Source organism: Aquarana catesbeiana, linkage group LG03, assembly GCF_042186555.1.
Source record: "Aquarana catesbeiana isolate 2022-GZ linkage group LG03, ASM4218655v1, whole genome shotgun sequence".
Lineage (NCBI taxonomy): Eukaryota > Metazoa > Chordata > Amphibia > Anura > Ranidae > Aquarana > Aquarana catesbeiana.
In genome coordinates, this window is record NC_133326.1 from 10,943,376 (window position 1) to 10,968,375 (window position 25,000).

Here is a 25,000-nt window from a genome sequence, read left to right on the forward strand (position 1 = left end):
TGCAGCATACCCATTTCCAGGGGGAGATTCCTGTCTGAGCGTTTCAATGTCTGTGAACTGTACAGACTGACCTCCACCTCGAGTCCGGAAGACGTCGCCCTGAAAACAAAAGATTTATACACGGTTAGCCACAAACATAACGCAGACTGTCACAGACATCATAAAAGGTGCTCACCGAATGTGCAGGATAGGAGAGGTAAAAACAAAAACAAAAAAAAAACCCAGCAAGAAATTTAGCACATTATAGAAAAAAAAAGTTCAAAGTAAGATTGCATGCAAATACATATTATTGTTGTTCACATTACTTGTGTGGGAAAACTAGGGCAGTTTTTTTAAATTTTAAAGAATTCTCTTCTTCATACAAAAAAAGGAAATATTAGAAAGAAAAAAAAAAAAAAAAAGAGGACACGCTCCCCCACCACTTTGAATATCTGTTACCTTAATAAGTTTAGTTTCAATCTCCCCATCCGAGGCCAGCTGCTGGTGTGTCAGCATGTACTTGTCACACTTTGCCAACGCCTTTTCGCTAGCCACAGATACTTTGATGGCATTGGGGACATGAGGCTGCATGACCGTCTCGGTCTCCACACTACCAGATGGTTTATGGTCTACCCATCTCTCCCCTGCGGAGCGAGAGCGGCGGTGCCTCGTGTGCACCGGGGGAACAGTCTAAGCAGGACCAGAAAAATCAAAGATCAAAAGACAAACAAACAGAAGAAAAATCAGTCAATAAAAATTATTCAACATGCAAATGTAGGTGCAGTCAACAGGCCTGGTACATATCATTGAAAAAAATACAGGAACTTGTGTATACAGGGAAACCCAGAGTCCAATGTGCTGGAACTGGCTTTGTGGGGGTTGTAGAAGCTCCATTCTCAGTTGGTGAAAAATGCACCAAGTGAACAAAACTGGTACAGCCCCCCCCCTTACACAAGATCTTAAAGCAACAAAAATTTACCCATCTAAATTCAGAATGATACTTTGAACTCATTGTTATCTTGCTTAAAAAAAAAAATACAAAACTCCTCACTGGGTTTTATTCCAAATGAAGCAAAGATCAAAATAAAAAAATAGCATGGGTTCAAGTTTCCATCACTCCAGTGATGCATTTCAGCAGTTACAGGACAATGGTAACTATCTGCGGTGTCAGACCTTGTCATAAGAAAACATTCCTGCTTATCACTATATTGGAATAGTAGGGCCCCTTCACACGGCCATTTAGGCCAGGTTCACACCGGCTCTGATTTTGGGAGCACATGTCGCATGACTTGTGTAAATCAATGACTCCCTAGGAGAGCCGTCTCAACTGGTCCGACTTTGAAAAAAGGTTCCTGCACTACTTTGGTCCTACTTCAGCCCATTGATAATCATTGAAGTAGGATCCTCGTCCTAACCATCCGACTTGTGACATCCGACATGGTGATTACAGCAGCAAAAAGGAAATTTATGTCACACCAAGATTGTTTTGATTGGTCAAAGGACAAGTCGGACTATCTCAAAGTCGGAGGAAAATCTTATCCCGTTCATTCAAGTCGGATGGAAGCAGGACCGATGTCGCAGGGCAAAAGTAGAATGACAGTCGTGTCGCACCAGTGTGAACCTGGTCTAAACCACATACCAGCGGCAAGGATCGATTGACTCTTGTGGGTGGACTGACAGGTGCAAAAGAATAGTGGCATGTTTCATGTGTAGCTGCACACGGGGGGGGAGTTAGCTGCAGTTGGGGACACCAGTTCCTAAATGCTTGGCGTGTGGCTACATGGAAAGGGCAGCAGATCTCAGCCTGTCTTTAGTTTGTATAAACCCGGGGTCTCCAAACCTTCTAAACAAAAAGGACCGGTTTACTGTACTTTAAGACTTGAGGTGGCCGGACAGTGGCCACGGAGTAGAAATTGTCTTGTGTCATGGGAGGAAGCGTGCCCCCACCATTGGCGACAGTGGGAGGAAGCGTGCCCCCACCATTGACGACAGTGGAGGAAGCGTGCCCCCACCATTGACGACAGTGGGAGGAAGCGTGCCCCACCATTGACGACAGTGGGAGGAAGCGTGCCCCCACCATTGACGACAGTGGAGGAAGCGTGCCCCCACCATTGACGACAGTGGGAGGAAGCGTGCCCCCACCATTGACGACAGTGGGAGGAAGCGTGCCCCCACCATTGACGACAGTGGGAGGAAGCGTGCCCCCACCATTGACGACAGGTGGGAGGAAGCGTGCCCCCCACCATTGACGACAGTGGGAGGAAGCGTGCCCCCCACCATTGACGACAGTGGGAGGAAGCGTGCCCCCCACCATTGACGACAGTGGGAGGAAGCGTGCCCCCCACCATTGACGACAGTGGGAGGAAGCGTGCCCCCCACCATTGACGACAGTGGGAGGAAGCGTGCCCCCCACCATTGACGACAGTGGGAGGAAGCGTGCCCCCCACCATTGACGACAGTGGGAGGAAGCGTGCCCCCCACCATTGACGACAGTGGGAGGAAGCGTGCCCCCCACCATTGACGACAGTGGGAGGAAGCGTGCCCCCCACCATTGACGACAGTGGAGGAAGCGTGCCCCCACCATTGACGACAGTGGGAGGAAGCGTGCCCCCCACCATTGACGACAGTGGGAGGAAGCGTGCCCCCCACCATTGACGACAGTGGAGGAAGCGTGCCCCCCACCATTGACGACAGTGGGAGGAAGCGTGCCCCCCACCATTGACGACAGTGGGAGGAAGCGTGCCCCCCACCATTGACGACAGTGGAGGAAGCGTGCCCCCCACCATTGACGACAGTGGGAGGAAGCGTGCCCCCCACCATTGACGACAGTGGGAGGAAGCGTGCCCCCCACCATTGACGACAGTGGGAGGAAGCGTGCCCCCCACATTGACGACAGTGGGAGGAAGCGTGCCCCCACCATTGACGACAGTGGGAGGAAGCGTGCCCCCACCATTGACGACAGTGGGAGGAAGCGTGCCCCCCACCATTGACGACAGTGGGAGGAAGCGTGCCCCCACCATTGACGACAGTGGGAGGAAGCGTGCCCCCACCATTGACGACAGTGGGAGGAAGCGTGCCCCCACCATTGACGACAGTGGGAGGAAGCGTGCCCCCCATCATTGACGACAGTGGGAGGAACCGTGCCCCCCATTATTGACAACAGTGGGAAGAACAGTGCCCCATCATTGACATCACTGGGAGGAATTAAATCCCATCTTTGGTGTCAGTGGGAGGAAAGTGCCCCAGGGGCAGAATAAAGGCAAACATAGGGTCGCAGTTGGAGACCACTGATATAGACTGAGCGGCCACCCCTATTTGCAGGCACCTGTCATACCAACTGTAATCTGCTGATCCTTGCCACTGGAATTCAGTTCATGTGGCTAAAGAGTCGTGTGAAGGAGGCCATAAAGTACCAGAAGCAGACATAGTTCAACTCCAGGCAAATAGCTGAATGTACAATTGAAGGGTCAGATGCATAGTAGGTGAGGTTGAAAAAAGACACAAGTCCAACCTATGTGTGTGATTATGTGTCAGTATTTCATTACATATCCCTGTATGTTGCGGTCATTCAGATGCGTGTATTGTTTTTATCTACTGTGCTAAACAATTGTAATCCCGTTTAACCAGGTACCCACAGCAGGCAGCATAGCCAGGACCTTGGAATCTGCAGCTGAGAGACACCACCTGGTCTATAATATGTCCCCAATCTGTCACTGTAGAGTAAATAAGCAACAATAGCAGTCAAAAGGTCCTGCTTACACTTTCCACTCCTTGGCATTAAATTACAAGTGTACTATACTAACCCACCCTTTCTTATCCTGAATCCATCCACACTACAAGCTCCCACCCCAAGCTGCTTATTAGTCTGCTCCATGTCTTCATCCTCTGTCACTGGCTGTGACTAGTGGTGAACCGAAATAAAAAAAATTCCGGTGCCGAAACCGAAAATTCAGGATGCAGTTGGCCGAAACTGAAAAAACGGACAGTTTAAATTTTTTTTTTTTTTTTTTAAATAATTACTGGGGCGGGTGTAATTTTGCATTGAAGTCAGTGGAATGCGTGGTTTTACATTGAAGTCAATGGGACACAGCATGCCGTTATCAGCACTTTTATTTTTCTTCTATCTGCGATCATTTTCAGCAGCTGATATATCAGTGCATTCCTAGGTGCAACTATTCCACAGACTTATAGGTCCATATTCTAAGATATTCAGAATAAGGCCCCAATACAAGTCTGATGACTCAATTTGCACACAGAGCCCACAATGTAAACTATTTTTGCCTGGACAGGATGAAGACGAAGTCGCTGGGGTGGGGAGTTTTTGGTACATATTTCAGGAGGGCGGGGGGGGGGGATTAAAAAGGTGTTTTATCTGCCTGGAGTTCAGATATGTCCATTTAATTACATAGGTTGGACTTGCGTCTTTTTTCAACCTCACCTACTATGTAATTGGGCCGATTTACTTTAGGACCCTTTACACCAACGGACAGGCGGACCCGATCAGAACCTCTGGTCTCCTCCATGGAGCGGGTGTAAGAAACAGACAGGCGGTCCATTTACATCCGACCGCCCATAGAGAAGAAAGGGCCCCTGTCCCCTGAGGACTTGTCACCCACCTGCTGAGTGGGGGGTCAGCGGACCAATTCCCTGCTGACCAAGCAGACCGCAGGTCGGATTCCACCCCGTGTGAAAAGGGGCCTAAAGAATTTGAGAATCATCATATAAACAAACTAATTATTCACTTTGGTTATCCAAAAATTTTAAAATTCCAGCTCACTTTGAACACCCAATCGTGCAGATGGAATAAACAGAAAGGGGTTTTGGTTTGGGTGACTGAAGTGAATATTTACAAATTTAATTTGAAATTCTCAACTCCTTTAGTAAGTCAGCCTCATAACGCTATTAAAACAGTGTAACCAACAACATTACCAGGCCTAATGAACAGCAACCATACAAAGATTTACATTATATTCATAAAAAAATAAAAATAAATAAATCATAAATCATATTTAGTGACATGCAACATAATTGAAAGCTAAAGCAACAAGCCAGGTCCTCAAAATGAAAGCAGCTCAAACCCACCACAGCTCACCGATCAAAGAAAGAAAAAGCAGAATTTGCTTATTGATTTTTTCAGTATTATGTTAAGAGGATTGATGTACAGATAGGAACGTGTGCCATCAGTTTTACATCAATATCCAATGTCCCATAAAAATAAATAGGTTTGTTGGATTTTGTTATACACTAGCAGAAATATTAGGGTGCACTTTTTGGTAACTGGAATGAATGCAGCTAAAACAAAAACAAAAAAAGACAAAAAAAACAAAAAAAACAAAAAAGGAGTAGAGAAACATGACAGTTGTTTATAGAACTCCCCCTATAAAAGCAACGATTATGTTTATAAACCTTAAAAAAAAAAAAAAAAAATTTTAAAAATAAAGAACAAAACTAGTCCTTTTGGTTTTCAAAAGAAAGGGCGGGGTCTAGGGCATTGAGGGGAGAGAGGGGTCAAAAGAAAGGGCGGGGTCTAGGGCATTGAGGGGAGAGAGGGTGTCAAAAGAAAGGGCGGGGTCTAGGGCATTGAGGGGAGAGAGGGGTCAAAGAGAGGGCGGGGTCGAGGGGAGAGAGGGGTCAAAGAGAGGGCGGGGTCGAGGGGAGAGAGGGGTCAAAGAGAGGGCGGGGTCGAGGGGAGAGAGGGGTCAAAGAGAGGGCGGGGTCGAGGGGAGAGAGGGGTCAAAGAGAGGGCGGGGTCGAGGGGAGAGAGGGGTCAAAGAGAGGGCGGGGTCGAGGGGAGAGAGGGGTCAAAGAGAGGGCGGGGTCGAGGGGAGAGAGGGGTCAAAGAGAGGGCGGGGTTGAGGGGAGAGAGGGGTCAAAGAGAGGGCGGGGTTGAGGGGAGAGAGGGGTCAAAGAGAGGGCGGGGTTGAGGGGAGAGAGGGGTCAAAGAGAGGGCGGGGTTGAGGGGAGAGGGGGGTCAAAGAGAGGGCGGGGTTGAGGGGAGAGAGGGGTCAAAGAGAGGGCCGGGTTGAGGGGAGAGAGGGGTCAAAGAGAGGGCCGGGTTGAGGGGAGAGAGGGGTCAAAGAGAGGGCGGGGTTGAGGGGAGAGAGGGGTCAAAGAGAGGGCGGGGTTGAGGGGAGAGAGGGGTCAAAGAGAGGGCGGGGTTTAAGGGAGAGAGAGGGGTCAAAGAGAGGGCGGGGTCTAGGGCGTTGAGGGGAGAGAGTGGTCAGTGGAGGGCAGGGTCTAGGGCGTTGAGGGGAGAGAGGTCAAAGAGAGGGCGGTGTCTAGGGCATTGAGGGGAGAGAGAGGTCGGGGTCTAGGGAGTTGAGGGGAGAGAGGTCAATGGAGGGAGGGGTCTAGGGCGTTGAGGAGGGAGGAGAGGTCAATGGAGGGAGGGGTCTAGGGCGTTGAGGGGGGAGGAGAGGTCAATGGAGGGCGGGGTCTAGGGCGTTGAGGGGGGAGGAGAGGTCAATGGAGGGCGGGGTCTAGGGCGTTGAGGAAGGAGAGAGGTCGGGGTCTAGGGCGTTGAGGGGTCAAATAGAGGGCGGAGTCTAGGGCGTTGAGGGGGGAGAGAGAGATCAAAGAGTGCGGGGTCTAGGGCATTGAGGCGGGGAGAGAGGTCAAAGAGGGACACAGAATTGTAACAAATAGTACTAAATTTATGTACAAGGGAAAAACAAAAAAAAAAAAAAAACACACAACACCTACAGTACCCCTAAAGAGCTCTCCAGCTCCCTGCACAACCTATAGTGGTCAGCTTTCAAAACAAGGAGCATATATCCTTCAGCTTTCAGAAGAAGCAATCTTTTTTTTTTTTTTTTTTTAAAGAGACCCTGTCACCAGACCATTCATTGCAACATCAGATGTGCATTTAACATTTTATGCTTGTAAAAAACTTCCCTTATGTAAACATTCAGAGGCCTGACACTACTGCTGGGCACTGATGTGATGTCAGCAGTGGCAAGCCTGTTACTCAAGTGACACGCTATATTATTCCCATTAACTCCACCCCCCCCCCCCAGAAGCTACATAAAAAGGTTATGTAGGGATGTGAGGGGCAGAGGAGCGAAGCCAGCGCAGGCAGTAGATAGCCCACTCCTGTTCTGGGAGTGTCTATGACCTGCATTGGGGAAGGGGCTGTGCTAGGGAATCAACTCTTCCCTGATAGCATGGTCAGAGGCACATTGAATAATAAAAAATAAAATTGTTCACAGAACGGAAAAAAAAAAAAAAAAAAAATACTGCAGGTGAACATTTAAAATACTCAAGTTTTGTGGTTTAACCTGAAATTTTTTTTTTTTTTTGAGGACAGGGTCTCTTTAAGCAAGACAGACATTTGTAATGTCTGCAGCAAACACACATATTCACAGCATAGCCAAACCAATAATTAAGAGCACATTTAACGGCACAAAATTGCACAGGTATATGATGATTATGGTGATAGGATACAGTAATCATCATAAAAGCTTTCACGAAGCTCACCTATCCGATGATTGTTACAGAACACGGCATACTGAAAGCTCAATTAAGCAATAGGTCAGAATTTTGATACAGCAAATTACTTGACTACTGCTTTAAAAGAAGTGAAATGGATTTATGAACAGAGAGTGAGATAACTCATCTAGTTCAAAATTTTATTTTTTATTTTTAGGTGATTGAGACTAGACAGGCTAAGAAGTTTTAAATTGATGGAATCGCTAATTTTCTTCTCTAGGATGGCAGTTTCAGAAATCCATTTCTTATTGGAGGAGATTTGCTGCGATAACTACTGCTCCATGTGACAGCCACTAGAGAGAACTACATAAAGCAGTCTGCAAACAGACTCGAAGAGCACAGAAGCAGCAGCATCATAGCCAGATTAGCTGAAAATTTGGCAAAGTATTCATCAACTGTAAAAGATTTTGGCATTTGCCAGAGCAGCTGCTGGAAATGCCTTGTTGTAGGTACCATTGTACCGCAGAAGCTCACTAACCCTGGGAGTCTGCTCCTCTGCCTGTATGCTGGCTGCATAACCTGTTCTTGTCTCAGGTGTATTATAATTCCTAGCTTCTGCCGCTAGCTCCCGCCGCCTGAGGGTGGGTCCTGTCCTGCTCTCGGAGTAGTGCTGTGGCGTTTTCTGCTCCCACAATGAAACGCAGGAGGCCACTGAAAGGCTGCTGCAGGAGTTTGACCGCCTGTGCCAAGAAGGGTTGAGCTGGCTGTGTGGAGGTTGGGATACAGGGGTACCAGGAAGCTAAAGAAACCAAAGATAGAAGGTCAACACCTGAAAAGTAAAGTAAAGCAAGACTGATGATCCAGTATTCCAATGTACAGTTTTTTTTTTTTTTTTGCTCACAAAGGGTGAGGTGGGGGGGGAGTTGGGGCGGTAGTAAACCAAGCGATAGAGTTGCAGTCCCCATCCCCCCCCACACCAAGGATACAGCTGCTGATGGCTGTACACATGCTGCAACAAAAACTTAAACAGCATGGGGTTGATTTACTAAAGCTGGAGAGTGCAAAATCTGGTACAGCTGTGTATAGAAACCAATCAGCTTCCAGGTTTTATTAAAAGGAGTTGTAAAGTCGAGGTTTCTCACCTTAAAGTGATTGAAAGGGTCATTTTTTTTTTTTTTTAAAAACAACATATACTTGCCTCCACTGTGCAGCTTGTTTTGCACAGAGTGGCCCCGAACCGGCTCTTCTGGGGTCCCCCGGCGGCTTCTCCCCACATCTGATAACCGCCTCAGAGAAGCGCTTCCCTGAGGGGGGGTTACTTTGCGGGCGCAATCCCGAGTCCAGCGTTTGCGTCCATAGACACAGAATGCCGGACTCAGCCAATGCCTGCGCTGCAATCTATCCAATCAAGAGCCGAGAACCTTGGGAAGAGAGACAACACGCCCCCGCCGAGTCAAGTTCTAGGGCTCAGGTAAGTAAAAACGGGGGGGCTGGTTACTGCCAGGTGTTTTTTCACCTTCATGCATAAGATGCATGAAGATGAAAAAACACAAACCTTTACAACCCCTTTAATTCATTCTATGCATTAAGGTGAAAAACTTTGTGGTGCAGCTTCCCCACCAGTTCCCCCCCTTTTACTTAGCTGAACCCGATCTTTCCAGCAACGAGAACGTGCCCAGCAGCAGTCTTGGATCCTCATTGGATAGTTAGCAACAGGAGCCATTGGCTCCCGCTGCTGTCAATTAAATCCAGTGACACGGGGCCGAGTCCTGCTGTCAATGGACGCAGCAGCAGGACTCAGGAGCGAGCCCGCACGAGTGCCCTCATGGAAAGCGGCTCTCCATGGGGCACTCAATGTGGATGAAGAGCTGCCAGGAGCACCCTAGAAAAGACGTTAACGCTTATAAACAGTTGTATGGCAAGAAAAAAAAAAAACCCACACAAAACAAGCACACACCTGTAAGACAAAAGGCATAATGAGCTAGTATGCATCGCATACTAGCTCATTATGAAATACTTGCCTTAGGCTAGGTTTCCACTAGTGCGACTGTTCATGTGATTTGGGACTGAAAAGTCGCATGACAAGTCGTACCCCATGATTTCCAATGAGTACCGTTCATATCTGTGCGACTTCAAGACGCAGTGACTTCAAAGTAGTCCCTGCACTACTTTGGTCCCACTTTGATACGACTTGAGGTCCATAGACCTCAAGAATACACAGGCATTGCTTCAAGTCGCGGCAAAAAAATTGCGGCAAAATTGCGTGACTTTGGGGACGCAATAGTGGAAACATAGCCTTAGAACGAAGCTCCTGCAGCTTCGGCCAGCCACCGCTGAGGGGGACAGACACGTTGCTACGGCGTTACTTCAGGGTTCACGGGTTCCGGCGCTGTGAGTGGCTGGAGCCGCAATGACATCACTCCCGTGCACGGGAGCTTACGGTTCCAGCAAGGAGCTCTGAATTTCTGGCACGATACGCTGGACCTTCAGAGCGCATGTGCCGCCGACGGCTGCATGCAAGGTGAACGTTTATGAGATAATAATTTTACCTACAGGTAAGCCTTCTTATAGGCTTACCTGTAGGAAAAAAAAAAAAAAAATTACAAAGCAGGCAACACAACTGCTTTAACTGAACAAGCTAAAGTTAGAAGCAGATTGGCTACTCTGCACAGCGGCACCAGATTCTGAGTGCTCCAGTTTTAGTAAATCTCCCCCCATGTGTTTTTTCAGCAGGGAGTGCCACCAATTGTGACAAATTTTCTTCTATGGGGCCGCACCGGAACTGTACCGCAACTGCGTGCAATGCAAACAAGGTAGTACTGCAATTATAGAGTTAAATTAGGCAGTGGGAAGAGGAAACATCACATCCTCACCATCTGACAAACACCTCAGGAAAGCGATCAGAGTGTGGAATGGCTTTCAGAGGGGTGGCAGTGCCTGAAGCATTTGTGAATAGGCCGTATGGGCTGGTCCACACAGATGTAGTGGGACTATATTGGGTGCCTATTCCAATGCAGTCCTGCCGCATGGACAAGGCAGAAGGCCTTGTCTACTATATGCCCGGTTAAAACCGCTGCACTGCGGTTGTGTATGGGAACAATAGGCTGGAGGGAAAAAAAAAAAAAAAAAAAAGTACTGCATGCAGGCAATACACTGCCTTGCACCGCATGGCTGACAATCATACTTTAGGAGATGTCTGATGATCTCAATAAAAGTAAGAAAAAAGAAAAAAAAAGTGATCTGCCGAGCTCAGCACTTAACCACTGCAGTGAGCTCAGTCTGCTCATACTGCACAGCAGCCATTGCTCTACAGTGCAGGGACTGGGTGTGAACCAGCCCCAACAATGATCAATTGCTGAAGCAAACTGTTTTGTCAACTATAACAAGCACATTACGTTTACATTCAGGTCATATTTACATGCCTGGTGTTTGGAATTTTGTATACAGCTGGATACGGTCTTATGGAAGTTGTGTGGGCCAGATGCAATTAGCTTTTGAATAAAAACCCAATCTTTGTCTTGTGTACAAGAAAGCCACACCAATATTAGAATTGTGCAACATGAGAAAAGATCAAAGGTCCATAAGAGAGATACAACCAGACACCTGCTGTAACCCACCCAGGATACAGTGTGAATTCTCAGCAACCCACCACCTATGTGCCTATAGAACCCCTACACCAAAACACCCTTCACCACGTGACACATACAGGAACAGGTGATGGAGAGATAGATCTGGTGGGAACCTTCGGTTCTCGCTCGCGGTCCTTCTCGCGGGCTGGTCTCTCTGGCCGTTCGCCTTTAGATTCTGTTACGATAGCTTTCAGCTGCTTTAGTTTCTCGTCTTTTACCCACAGCTTGTTCTGCATCTCTATCTGCTTGGCCGCCACACGGCGCTCCTGAAATGAAAACACAAATCTTAGAACCAAACAGAAAAGTACCACTGATGCTTACAAATGGATACAAAAAAAAAAAATCTTCGTTACACCCAGCTAAAGCTTTAGGGAAATATCTATCTATATATCTATCTATATATCTATCTATATAGAGATATATATATATATATATATATATCTCTATCTATATAGAGATATATATATATATATATATATATATATATATATATATATATAACATTTTCATCAAATGGACAGCACTGTGTAAAGTAGTTGTAAAGGCAGAAGGTGCATTCTATGCATCAAGATAAAAAGCCTTCTGTGTGCAGCACAGTTCCCCCTCAGCCCCCTTAATACTTACCTGAGCCCCATCTCTGTCCAGCGATGTAGACGAGCGTCTTGGCCATCCGAGACTCTCCATCCCGATTGGCTGAGACACAGCAGCTGCGCCACTGGCACCCGCTGTCAAAGTCAGCCAGCCAATCAGGAGAAAGAGGGGGCTGGGCCGCAGCTTTGTGTCTGAATAGACACAAGGAGCTGTGGCTCGGCTCCGGTGCCCCCACAGCAAGTTGCTTGCTGTGGGGGCACCCAACAGGGAGGGAGGAGCCAGGAGCACAAAAGAGACCTGAGAAGAAGAGGATCTGGGCTGCACTGTGCAAATCCACTGCAACAGGGCAGGTAAGTATGACAGGTTATTTATATATATAAAAAAAAAAACAAACAGCCCAGACGTTACAATCACTTTTAGGCACGGTTCACATAGGTGCAATGCGGGAACACCGCAAATCCACTGCGGGTTCCCGCGTCGCACCTGACTCGCAAGGCAGTCCACACTGCCAATGCGAACCGCTGGGAGTGTCAATAGAAAAATTAAGACACCCCCAGATCGGTTCGCATATCGCAATGTAAACTGACAGTTCAGACACGAGTCGGATCGCACAACTGATCCAAATGCAATGCGAATTCAGCCGAACAACCTGTATGGCTAAATTTACATCGCACAGACATCGCATGAGCCCAAAGCCAAAAAATTCCAGGGACAAAATATAAAAAAGCAATTAAAGTGGTTGCAAAGGCAGGAGGTTTCATCTGCTTGCAATGCACCTGTAGCAATTTGGGTACAGTGTTGTATGACTGGCTGCGCAATTGTCATTCAAAGTGTGACAGCACTGAAAGCGGACGACTGTCCTGGGCAGGAAGGGGGTAAAAGTGCCCATATTGAAGTGGTTAAATCAGACTGATCGTGACCTGCACGGTCATACTGCACCAGAGAACTATGGCAAGAGCCACAGCAGGTGGCATGGAACCTCACTGTAGTGAGGGGGTCAGCAACCTGTAGATCGCAGGCGTGTGACTGGTGGATCGCGGTCTGGGCTTGCTGACCTGCCACCCCAGAGCAACAAATAATGTAGAGGGACTACTTGTAAAGTTGGAGCTGTAGTAGAGAGCAAGAGCTGCATAAGCCCTATGCGGAATGATACTAACTGCACTCCACCTCTTATTCCAGCTAGTGGTCTCCTGTGTGGTGCAGGAAAGAGGAGATCTTCAGACCAGTGTGAAGCAATACACTGAGCATAATAGTATAGGGCTACTTTCACACTGAAGTGATGTCGTTTACCTGCACTACAGCATACATGCAGCTTTCCTGAATGCAGGAGTTATAGTGCGCTTTCAGAAAGTGCGCCACACCTGAAGGATATAATAGAAGTCTACGGCAAAGTGCAGCGAACCCAGGAAAATCTCAATTGCACTGCACTGCACCTGCAGTGCTGGTAAACCGCAGCACATCAGTGTGAAAGCAGCCTTATAGGGGGGTCAGAACAGTAAGGGTTCATGTACATTTGCAGTTTTGGGAGTGGTAAAACCCCATAGTTAAAAGGGGTTGTAAAGGTAAATTTTTTTTTTTTAAAAATAACAAACATGTTATACTTACCTTCACTGTGCAGCTCGTTCTGCACAAAGTGGCCCCGAACCTGGTCTTCTGGGGTCCCTCGGCGGCTGTTTCAGCTCCTCCCCGCAAGCATTAACCACCTTAATCCAAGCTCCCTCGCATGGTGGTTAGTGCTTGCGGGCGCGCTCCCGTGATACAGCCGGCGGCTATAGCCGCTCACTGTATCACTCGGCCCCGCCCCCCATCGCGCCGCGTCATTGGATGTGATTGACAGCAGCGCGAGCCAATGGCTGCGCTGCTTCCAATCCATCCACTGTAGCCAATCAGCGGCCAGGGTGAGCGGAGGAATAGCTGTCGGGAACGCGAAGCTGACTTTCGAGGCGTCAGGTAAGTAAAACGGGGGGGGGGGGGGGGGCTGGGGGCGGCGGTATTGTCAGAAGTTTTTTCACCTTAATGCATAGAATGCATTAAGGTGAAAAAATTTTTACCTTTACAACCCCTTTAAGACAGTGGCCAGGGGTGTACATATGTTGAAGTCACAGCAGGAGTTATAAGCCCTGTCATGGTTGGTGGGTGTAGCACCTGCCAAGCATGACCCGTTCAAGTAAAAGAGGCCACTCTGCAAGTGCCCTGCAACCTTTTGCAGTACAGCAAACAAGGGGTTAAAGTAGGCAGCATTGTATTGCTTTCTCACCACCTGCTTTAACCCCCTTGGACCCTGAAGAAGCAGGACGTTGTGGGGCGCTTGCAGAATGGCCCCATTTACTTGAATGGGTTGTGATTGGCAGATGATAGCACCCACCAAAAGCAACGGAGGTTTTAATTCCTGTTGCGGCATGTGTACACTTTTAGCAGCTAAATGGGGTAGAGATTGGGGATGGTAAACTCAACTGCAGGGTTTTACCACCCCCTAACTTTACGTGTTAACAAAGGCACGGCTACAGAATGCAACTAAGGGCTCATTCACAAGTGCAGCAGGCAGTGCTGCTCCTCTAAAAAGCGATCCTAGTGTGTTTGACAAATGGTGCCTCCTCACCACCCGATTTCAACCTATGACGGCTGTGCAATGCATGCGATTGCGGCACGGTAGTACGGCAATTAGAGCTTTAAATCAGGTGTGAGGAGGCGACACTGTGCAATACTGTCTGGTGATCTTTGACTTCTCCCATGTTGTTCAGGTAGATCTCCACCTCTTTAAGAATGCCTACCCCTGGCTGTAATGTATGTAGCCGAGCTGCGGTCCTGGACAGTAATCACATTGTATATACCAGTGCAACAGATTCTGTGTGATAGTTCTTGAAGTCTGGTATACCTGATCCAATTCTCAACCATGTAATAGACCAATGGACGTTTCCAATCCCTCAGCAATCACTTACACATTCTTTCTCCCACTTCACAGCATTCTCGGCTACCATGCCATTAATCCGAGACTCCAATCGTCTCTTGTCAGAGAGTTGCCGTTGCAGCTTCTGGCTCTGGGACTCCAGATCGTTTTGCAATGTGCGCTTTTCCTCCTCATAGATTGTGGTTGTCTTTTCCAGAATATCTATCTGCAAGGCAGCAAAAAAAAAAAAAAAAAAAAAAAGTAACATCAGAATGAGATATTTTAACTACAAATCTGGGACCACTTTTGTATAAGGAAGCTTGGGGCAAGCCTGCACTTTTTGTTGTTGTAAAAAACAGCCCTATTCATGTAGCAAAGGGGAAGAGGGGTTGAAAGGAGTGAAGTGTTTTCTGAGGGTGAAGATATGCTTTAAAAAAGGCGTTCATTTACATGTTTTTTCCCTGGGCCCCCTCATCAGTTAAAGCAGGGATATGCAATTAACGGACCTCCAGCCGTTGCAAAACTACAAGTCCCATCATGCCTCTGGGTGTTATGCTTGTGGCTGTCAGAGTCTTGCTATGTCTCATGGGACTTGTAGTTCTGCAATTAGCGGTCCTCCAGCTGTTGCAGATCCTCAAGTATATAAGAAGAGTCACTCCACACTTCTTAAAAACGCAGCCAAATCCCTGATCCCCAGATTGTGGAAACAATCAGCTTGTCCCACATTACTGGACTGGAAAAGAGAGGTGGATTCTATGATGAAGGCGGAATGGTGGATACACATGGTCAGAGAAAAACAAGAAAAATTCAAGAGAGACACTTGGTCAGGTTAAATGTATTGTTTAAGCGGAGATCCATGCGAACTAAACGTAATCCCCGTAAACAACCTAAGACGTGTGTGCGATTGCTGATCTCCCTATAGTCGTACCCAATATAAGTTGTTCAAATTGATGGTTGCTTTCCCTCTACTCTTTTTTTCCCCGCCCTACTCCCACTACCCTTTTTCCCCTCCACTATACTGGCGCTTCACCTGTGCCGCACACCATGGGTCAGTTCAGGTGTATTTATATGATTGTGATCCATGTTGTACTTTGGTTTACCCCCCCCCCCACCTAGCCGCTCACACCCATGCTGACAAAAAGGTGTGGGGATGGGTGGAGAACTTGTATATGTGTGGTACACATTTCCTATGTTGGCATTAGTGCAGATATGTAAACCAGATGTGAATTTTATACATGTGTGGTTTCTGTTGTATTGATTGCAATTTGTATTCCTCGTAAAACTCAAAATTTCATTTAAAATAAATAAAAAAAAAAAAAAGGAGGAGGGAGGGAGGACGTTTGTGTAATTATAACCAAAAGTTACAGCTATTTTTCTATTGGCATTAAAAATGTACTAAAGAAAAAAAAAAAAAAAAAAAGTGGTGAATACCTTGTATTCCAATGTTTTGACTTTCTTCTCAAGTCGCTCTATCTCGGATTTCTGAGACATTATTGCCCGTTCCTTCTCAGACATCCTACCCTGTGCAATGTTGTCTTTTGCAGCCACTACCCCGTTAAGATCGTGCAGCATAGCCCTGAAGGAGACAACTGTGGAGACAGAAGTAATTTGGAAGTCAAAAAGATGGCAAAATAAAATAGATTTCAAGCTTACACATGCATGCACCAAAACCAGCATTATATTAGCAATAAACTGCTTATCTTATAAATAAAAAAATAATTACTTTCAACAAAGGAAGAAACCTGAATTACAACTCACCGCTCTTGTTAAACTCTTCAGCCATCATCTGACGGATTCTGTGCCGTTTCTCCAGGGCCTCGATAAGCTGCGGTAGAGTCATATCATCATTGACATCCAGCAGCTCGCAGGATGGAATAGGAGGAAAGCTTTGAATGAGCATCTCAATGACTGCCTGTTCATCGACTTCTGGGGAAAGATCACAAGAATTAAATGAGATCCATTTCCCTAAGGCTCGATTCACACCTATGCAAGTTGCTTTTGAGCGTTTTTGGAGGTTTTTTTTCATGCTTGCCACGTTTTTGCCACGATTTGCGTTTTTTTTTTTTTACAGTTTTTTTTTACAGTCTTAAAAAAAAATAAAAAAAAAAAATAAAAAAAAAAATGGCAAAAACGCACCAAAAACGGTGCAAAAAACGGTGCACTTGCGTTTTTGATGCTTGTCCATTGAATTCTATTACATGCAAAACGCTGCATTTTGCATGAAAAAAAGTCCCTGACCCTTTCCAAAAATGCAGAGAAACAAAAAAGCATTGATGTGAACATGTTCCATAGGAACCCATGTTAAAAAATTCCCGTGCATTAATGCAAAATGCATCAAAAAACGCGCTAGTGTGAATGGAGCCTAAGACAGCATTCAACACACATAGAACACAGATGGCAACGAAGAGCAGTGATGTTGGCCACTAGTAACATGGCCGTTATTATCCGGAATACCCTTAAGGGTTTAGAGCTGCCTACTTTTGCCACACATCATTATTAAATTTTACTAGACTATTAACCACTTCAATACCGGGCACTTTCATCCGCTTCCTGCCCAGGCCAATTTTCAGCTTTCATTGCTGTCACACTTTGAATGACAATTGCGCAGTCATGCTACATTGTACCCAAATAAAATAATTTTTTTTCCCACAAATAGAGCTCTCTTTTGGTGGCATTTGATCACCACTAGTTTATTTATTTTATTTGTTTAGCAAAAAAGGTTTTACTTCGTTTGTTAGAAAATTATGTAAATACGTTTTCTTCTTCATTAATGGGGCACTCTTAAGCCGCACTGACGGGCGGCACTGACCGGCATTACTGATGATTAGTGCAGACCCCCCCCGTCAGGAGTCGCTTCCTGGTTACTAAGTGACCAGCTCATTGGACACAGCTGATCACATGGTAAAGAGCCTGCGACAGTGATGGTGAACCTTGGCACCCAGATGTTTTGGAACTACATTTCCCATGACGCTCCACTACACTGCAGAGTGCATGAGCATCATGGGAAATGAAGTTCCAAAACATCTGGGGTGCCAAGGTTCGCCATCACTGGCCTACGGCATAGGCTCTTTACCAGATAGGAGATGCGGTATATCAGAGCGACACACCGCACTACCGATCGCACACTAGATGTTTATCCTGCTGGACTTCATGACGTCCCAGCCAGGATAACACAATCACCCTGCGGCCATCATTTTGGCATACGGCAGGCGCGAAGCGGTTTAAAATTAAAGTAATAGTCTTTTTTATTTTTTTTGCTTAAAAAACATGTTACTACTTACCTCCTCTGTAATGGTTTTGCACAGAGCAGCCCCTATTCCTTCTCTTCTCGGGTTCCTTTTTGGTTCTCCTGGCACCTCCATCCTGACAAGTGCCCCAACAGCAAGCAGCTTGCTATGGGGGCACCCGAGCCGAGCCCCATTCAGACACAGAGCCCTGGCTAGGCCCACACCCCTTTCTTTGCACTGGCGCTCCGCTGCTGTCTTAGCCAATGAAGAGGAGAGTCCCGGGTAGCAGAGTCTCTCGTGCAACATCGCTGGATAGAGAGGGGGCTGATGCACACAGAAGGTTTTTTTATCTTAATGCATAGAATGCACCAACAAAAAAAACTCTGCCTTACAATTACTTTAACACACATAGAAGGTGTTTATTTCCCCCCCACTTGCCTCCATTTACAGGACCTCCTCGTTCCTCCAGTCTACGACTAAGCTCATCTTTGAATGCCTGGTTCCTATAGCGGCGTCCAGGAGTAAGCCCACAAATTGGTTTGTCAACAGGTCTGGCAATTTCTACTTCTTGAGTCATCTCAGCAAACCGCATAACTTGCTGTAAAACAAAACAAGAGGTTAGAAAACTCACACAAGGAAACAAAAATTACTTTTCAAGGTCCAAAATTTGCAAAAACCTCCAACTTACTAGGCTCTCCTCATGATCATCTGCCTTGGGATTTACACACACTATCATTCGAACTTTCCCTTCTCCATCAAAGTAGTTCTTGAACAAGTGTGTTAACTTGGGAGTCTCGGTAGGGCACCATCTAGAAAAATTAAGGTAATTGTAGCTCAAATAAATCATGTAATATTTATTTTGGTTGTAAACTTTGCTCCAGCCTCCCACCAAAACTTCAGTTCGTTGAACATGGCAAGATCCATAGCCAAAATTGACCGCACTACCCCCCCCCCCCCCTTTGAGGTAATCTCCAAACTAAATAAGTGTGCAATAAATAAATCACCTTAAGTACTGGGGTCAGTATGGTCACACTTACACTTGTGGCTGGAGGGTGGTAAAAACACATGGCTGTGGTTCTACTTTAACACGGTTCTCAATATATTATACATGTTATATGAAAACCCAATTGAGTTTTTAGGCAATTACCTTGTTTGTGCCACACATCTGGTTTTCTCGCAGAATTTCTATACACGTTCGTAAAGTCATAAGTGACTGGTTAATGTTGCCTGTAAGAGAATTAAGACAAATCACAACGGCTCCTGGGTGTGCAGATTCAGTTCAATTCCTCCGGTTTCTTAAAGTGGTTGTAAACCTAAAAAAAAAAAAAAAAAAAAGAAGAAGAACACTCTGCAAGACAAAGGCATAATGAGCTAGTATGCATGGCAAATCCCCCGCAGCGGCCCTCATTCACTGCTCCCGGGGGTTACTTCCGGGTATCGCGGCTCTGGCGCTGTGATTGGCCGGAGCCACGATGACGTCATGTCGGCACATGCAAATACAGGGATATCTCCTAAACATATCCAGTGTAGCTAGAGGTAAGCCTAATTATAGGCTTGCCTGTAGTAAAAAGTAGTTGTAAAGGGTTTATAACCACTTGCCTACTTGGGCACTTTCACCCCTTCCTGCCCCGGCCAATTTTCAGCGCTGTCACACTTTAAATGACAAATGCGCAGTCATGCAGCACTGTACCCATATGAGATGTATATAATTTTTTTCACAGAAATACAACTTGGTGGTATTTAATCACCACAAATGAACAAAAGTTTTGAATCAAAAAAAAAAAAAGAAAAGAAGTTCTTAGTTTGGTTTTAAAATGTTGCAAACAGGTAATTTTTCTCCTTCACTGACCTCCAATGAGGCTGCACTGATGGGGCAGTACTGCTGATCAGAGCCCCGATTATCAGTGTAGATCTCCTCTTTTACACTGGCTCGTTACTGGCTCTTTTCCTCGTGCTGTCACAGGAATGCCAATAACCGGCAAGTGTGTTTACATCGTGATCAGCTGTGATTAGACAAAGCTGATCACGTGGTAAAGGGCTGTTGCGATTGGCTCTTTACCCGATCTGTGATCAAGCTGTGTCCAAAAGAACACAGATCACACCAGGGGAATGCCCTAGCGCGCGCGGTGGGGGGCATAGTTCTGGAAGGACGTTCGTGCTACAGCCATCATTTGGCAATAACGGGCGTTGGCAAATGGTTAAGGTAGAACTCTCAGAGGGAAGTTGGTGCCATTTAAAAAAAATCACCTTGGGGGAGGTCCGACTTGCATTAAAGCGATAAAGTCTAAAAATAAAACATGTTATACTTACCTGCTCCACGCAATGGTTTTGCACAGAGCAGCCCCATATCCTTCTCTGGTTAATTGCCAGCGCTTCTGGCCCCTCCCGCCCCCACAGCAATCAGCTTGGGGGCGGGAGCCCCAGCTGTGTGTCCCCATTCAGACACGAAGTAGCGGCCCCGCTCCCCCTTTTCTCCTCATTGGCTCACTGACTTGGATTGACAGCAGCGGAGCCAATGGCTCCTTGACAGCCGAGACTTGTGCAACATCGCTGGATCAAGATAGGCTCAGGTAAGTATTAGGGGAGGCCGCTAAAGGTTTTTTTTTATCCTAATGCATAGATTGTAGGGTTGTCCCGATACCACTTTTTTAGGACCGAGTACAAGTACCGATACTTTTTTTCAAGTACTCGCCGATACCGATTCGTTTTTTTTTTTAATGTCACGTGACAGTTTTTTTTTTCGCTATTTTCTTTGGGGGGGGGGGGGTGGGGGGGGGGGGTGTGTGAACGTTGTATGCGTGTGTTTTTTTTTACAATTTTTATTTTTTACAATAATATTTTTTTTATTCTTTGTTTTTTTTTTTTGTTTTTTTAATCAGCCCTTTTGGGGGGCTTTGGTGAGATATCAGGGGTCTTAACAGACCTCTGATATCTCCCCCTTGAGACAGAGAAAGAGACAGAGGATAGAGATTCCCCAGTCCCTTTCTCTGCAGCCTCAGCTGCACTGAGAATGAATGGATAGAAGACAGGGGCTCCTCTCCATTCATAAACTGACACGTCCTAATCACAGGAGATTACAATGTTTCAGTTATGTGAATGGACAGAGTCAGCTGACTCTATCCATACACAAAGGAAGGAGGGGGAGGACGGAGGAACGGAGGGGGAGAACGAGGGACAGATAAGGAGAGAGGAACAAAGGGGGAGTACGGAGGGGGACAGATAAGGAGAGAAGAATGCAGGGGACAGCGGAGAGGCACAGAGGAACGGAGGGGGCACGGAGGAGGATGCAGTGACATACAGCGGTGAGCGATCACTGCTGTATGTCACTAAAGCTGGTGAAAGCCGCTGGGGGAGAATCTTGTAACTCCCCCACGCGCCGATCACAGCTGACAGTCCAGGTATCGGGGAAGCATCGGGAGCATTTGCCCGAGTACAAGTACTTGGGCAAATGCTCGGTATCGGTGCCGATACCGATACTAGTATCGATATCGGGACAACCCTAATAGATTGCATTAAGATAAAAACCTTCTGCCTTTACAACCACTTTAAGTCTGGAGTAAGACCCACCCAACTCGTGCAGTTTCAATGCCCTGAATGAAAATCAAACTGCTCATTTGACAGTAAAAGGGCACAAGCCTGGGAAGTCAAGCCTTTAGTAAAAGCAAAAGTTGAAGCAAAGATGTGAACAGATGCATAATAAATGTGACAATAGACACCTTGTGGAGCCTGATCTTAGTTCACACCATAGAAAACGCAGTCCAGATGCATTCCCATTGTGGATGCTGTTCTGTAGGCACGTTTTTGATGCAGTCCAGTGCACCCCCCCATGCTGCTTAACATTAAAAAAAAAATAATAAACACGTGGGTTTAACCATGTTGCAGTACAGAAAAAGAAAATGTAGCATGTTCTACTTTTTTTTTAATGGAACTCACAATACTGGTGTGAACGATGCCATTAAAAAAAAAAAAAAAAAAAAAAAAACATACAACCTACTATCCATGCGCTTTTTTTTTCTGCATGAAAAACGCACTGGACTGCACGTGGTGTGAACTGGCCCTTACACTGGATAGATTTTTTTTTTTTATGTTTTCAGGTTCAGTTTAAATGCTCCAGATGCTTAGACTTTACCTGCTTCCCGCAGTCTGTTCCCTCCGCTTTTGTGCGGTTTGTTCTTTCACTTCCAGCCAAGTCTACAAGAGAAAGCTGACTCACTGTAACCTGCTCCTTTTCCTGCACAAATCACAAAACAAGAAGTCAATATGACAATTCCAATGCGCAATTCTTTCTAATCTAAAAGACATTCCACAAAGAACATGAATAACAAGCCAGCAGATCGCTTAAGGCCCCTTTCACACTCAAATTCAAACTCTGCTTTGCTCAGCGGGGGAATCGCTCCGCTGATCCCTGTTGAGCAGGTGGATGACAGGTCAGTCTCCGCTCACTGTGCAGAGATGGACCTGTCAGAATCCCGCTCTCCTCTATGGGGAGCTCGAATGAAAAAAAAAAAAAAGACAGACCACCTGTCCATTTTCATCCGATCCTTTAGTCGGATGAAAAATAGGGTCACCATCCGTCTGGTTTTGGCGGATCGGATAGCAGTGGACACGTCACCGCTGACATCCACCGCTCCATGGAGATAAATGGAGGGTCTGATCAGGTACGCCTGAAAAACTGACAGGCGGACCTGTCTGGAAAGCCAGTGTGAAGGTGGCCTATCAGGAAACATTGCTCCACTATTGTGGATCTGTCATGCAAAACTACTGTCAAATGTATCTCACACAAAACTATATGTAGACAAGCAAACATTAAAAAAAAGGAAGTTTTCAGTTTTATATGGTTTATCACAGTTTGTCATACGCAGTTTTATGAATGGAAGGGGGAAAGAGCAGCGCCATCTAAAGTGCAACAGTAAAATAACCATTATTGGATAAAAGTGACGCAACTCACAAGACAACAGTGGTGCAGCACTTTGTATGAACAAAATCATCTGCTGCGTTTCGGGATCATTGTATCTGTGGAGGTGACACGTTGCGGTCCACCCACACGGAGATGGCCCCCTGTATGGCCTAATGGAGTATGCATGCTCAGAACGCATGCCATGCAGGGGACACCAGCATCGAGTAGCAACGTTATCTCTGCCCGCCCAGTGTGCCCGAGTTCACAGGAAGTGCTGGGAGGCACCATCGGCCGCCGAGGACACCCGCTATACACTTGCTGGCAGCATAGTGATCCCGGTGTTCTATATAATAGTGCCCTCTGTCAAAAAGTGCCCGCGCATGGGCAGAACGAAAGGGCACTCCAGCTGATTTTCCCATACAGCTGGCATGACGTCACCATAGCGCATGCGCACATCGTAAGAGGCTTTTTCTGACGGGAGATACCATTTCACGGGCACAATTGAAAGCTATGCAGAGAGCGGAGGGACACCGTAGTTGTCAGATTGATCCTCGCTGTTGCAGGGCGGGATTTGTCTCTGTTGCAACCCACCCTTAGGCACAGGCAAAACCCGCAGTTCAAACAGACGAAACTGGAGCTTGGAGCACACTGTAAACCACGCCGCAACAGCGAGGCACAATATGACAAATACGGTGTCCCTCCGCTGTTTGCATAGCATTCAATTGGGGCAGTCAAATGGTATCAATCGAAAAAAAGCCTCCTACGATGTGTGGTGGGCGCTACGGTGACGTCACGCCAGCTGATCGGGAAATCAGCTGGAGTGCCTTTCCATTCTGCGCATGCACTTTGACGGAGGGCACAAAACAGAGGATGATTTTGTTTATACAAAGCGCTACACCACTGTTATTCTTGTGAATTGCTCTACTTTTATCCAATAAATGGTTATTTTAGTGCTGCTCTTTCCTCCTTGTAACTTCTCCAGAGTCCCTTCTAGCTCTTCATGAGCCAGCAGCCACTGAGCCAAGCATCACCTACAATTTAAAGCGGAGTTCCACCCATTTAAAAGTCAGCAGCTACAAAAAAAAAAAAAAAAAAGTGTAGCTGCTGACTTGACAATAACCAGTCCCACGGTCCAGCGATGCCTCGCTCCTCTTGCCCTCTCCGCCGCGCCGGCATTGTACCTGTGGGCGCCCAGCTTTGGCTTCACAGCCGGCGTTGTAAATGGCTGGGCAATCTTCTGGTACCGGTGAAGTGTACCAGAAGATTGCAGGGAGGGAGGGGAGAGAGGTGAACTTCCGTTCGGCGCCAGGAGAGGAAGTGGGAGCTGGGTGCCTGTCAAAACTGGGTGCCTGTCCCCCCCCCCAAAAAAAAAAAAAAATTACATGCCAAATGTGGCATGTCAGGGGGTCACCAGTACTTAAAGCAAAAGTTCAATTTTTGGGTGGAACTCCGCTTTAATATAGAAGGGAAAAACACAATGTGGGAGCCCCCAAAGCTGCATAACCCAAACGTATACAAAAAAATAGGAAGTTTCCCCAGGGGTTTTTTAGCAGCAAGCAGAGAATTTATAATTTTGTATAAAGTCTCTGCTGCTAAAAAAAACCCCTGGGGAAACTTCCTATTTTTTTTAACTCCGCTTTAAAGACTGTCATTTGGACTCCACTGTATAGCCCTTACCTCTTGTATCAGTCCATATTATTGGTTTGATATAGCACCGGCCAGCCCTGCTACAAAAGCATCATGCGATCGCTGGAGTGCGTTTCTAAAAGTATTACATGCACTACTTTTGGTGTGGTGCGATTTCAGCTCATTCAAAAATGAATGGGGCTGAAATTGCACTGCACAGAACAGCACGTGAATTGCACAGTAACGCTCAGTGCATTCCTTTACGTGCGTGTTGTAAAGTGACCCATAGAGAGGGTCCCGTGACACACATAGTAATTACCTGCAGCACGTTATCCCCATCTGCATCAAGGGGGGCTTGTGCCAACTTTATCATGAAGACACTGTGGGAGCGGCTGGACTCACGATTCAGTGTTGTGTTTGCAATCCTCCTTCTCTTTTGCCCTTCGAGAGAAGAGAGAAAAAAAAAAAAAAAAAAAAAAAAAGGAAGATTTTAGTGACAGAGACAGACAGGCCATACATGTATCGAAATGTGGCCAGTTTAGCAGGGACTGGTCAGATGTCAGTCCATGTATGGCATCAACTTGCGTACAACTAGCCTGTCAGGTTTGTCCTTAACGATTAGTGCCATAGGCTACAAGCCGGCAACACTAAAGCTCCCCTCTGGCAGAACAAAATAGCGCTGCAGGAGGGATTCCCCATCAACATTAAATGTGTCGATAGGGAAAACTAAGCAATT

At 46.5% G+C, this 25,000-nt stretch overlaps 1 protein-coding gene across 1 annotated transcript in view; it reads right to left on the bottom strand.

The window, feature by feature from the left end:
- KIF23 (kinesin family member 23) overlaps nt 1-25,000 on the bottom strand; it is a gene marked incomplete in the record, with an annotated part of 58,169 nt that overhangs the window by 1,333 nt on the left and 31,836 nt on the right. Inside the window, 14 exon segments of the mRNA XM_073618263.1 lie at nt 14-99; nt 439-669; nt 7,946-8,206; nt 11,114-11,302; nt 14,567-14,740; nt 15,946-16,103; nt 16,273-16,440; nt 18,180-18,339; nt 18,430-18,528; nt 18,530-18,550; nt 18,889-18,968; nt 21,871-21,894; nt 21,897-21,972; nt 24,584-24,705. Coding sequence (XP_073474364.1) covers nt 14-99; nt 439-669; nt 7,946-8,206; nt 11,114-11,302; nt 14,567-14,740; nt 15,946-16,103; nt 16,273-16,440; nt 18,180-18,339; nt 18,430-18,528; nt 18,530-18,550; nt 18,889-18,968; nt 21,871-21,894; nt 21,897-21,972; nt 24,584-24,705 — 1,849 coding nt within the window.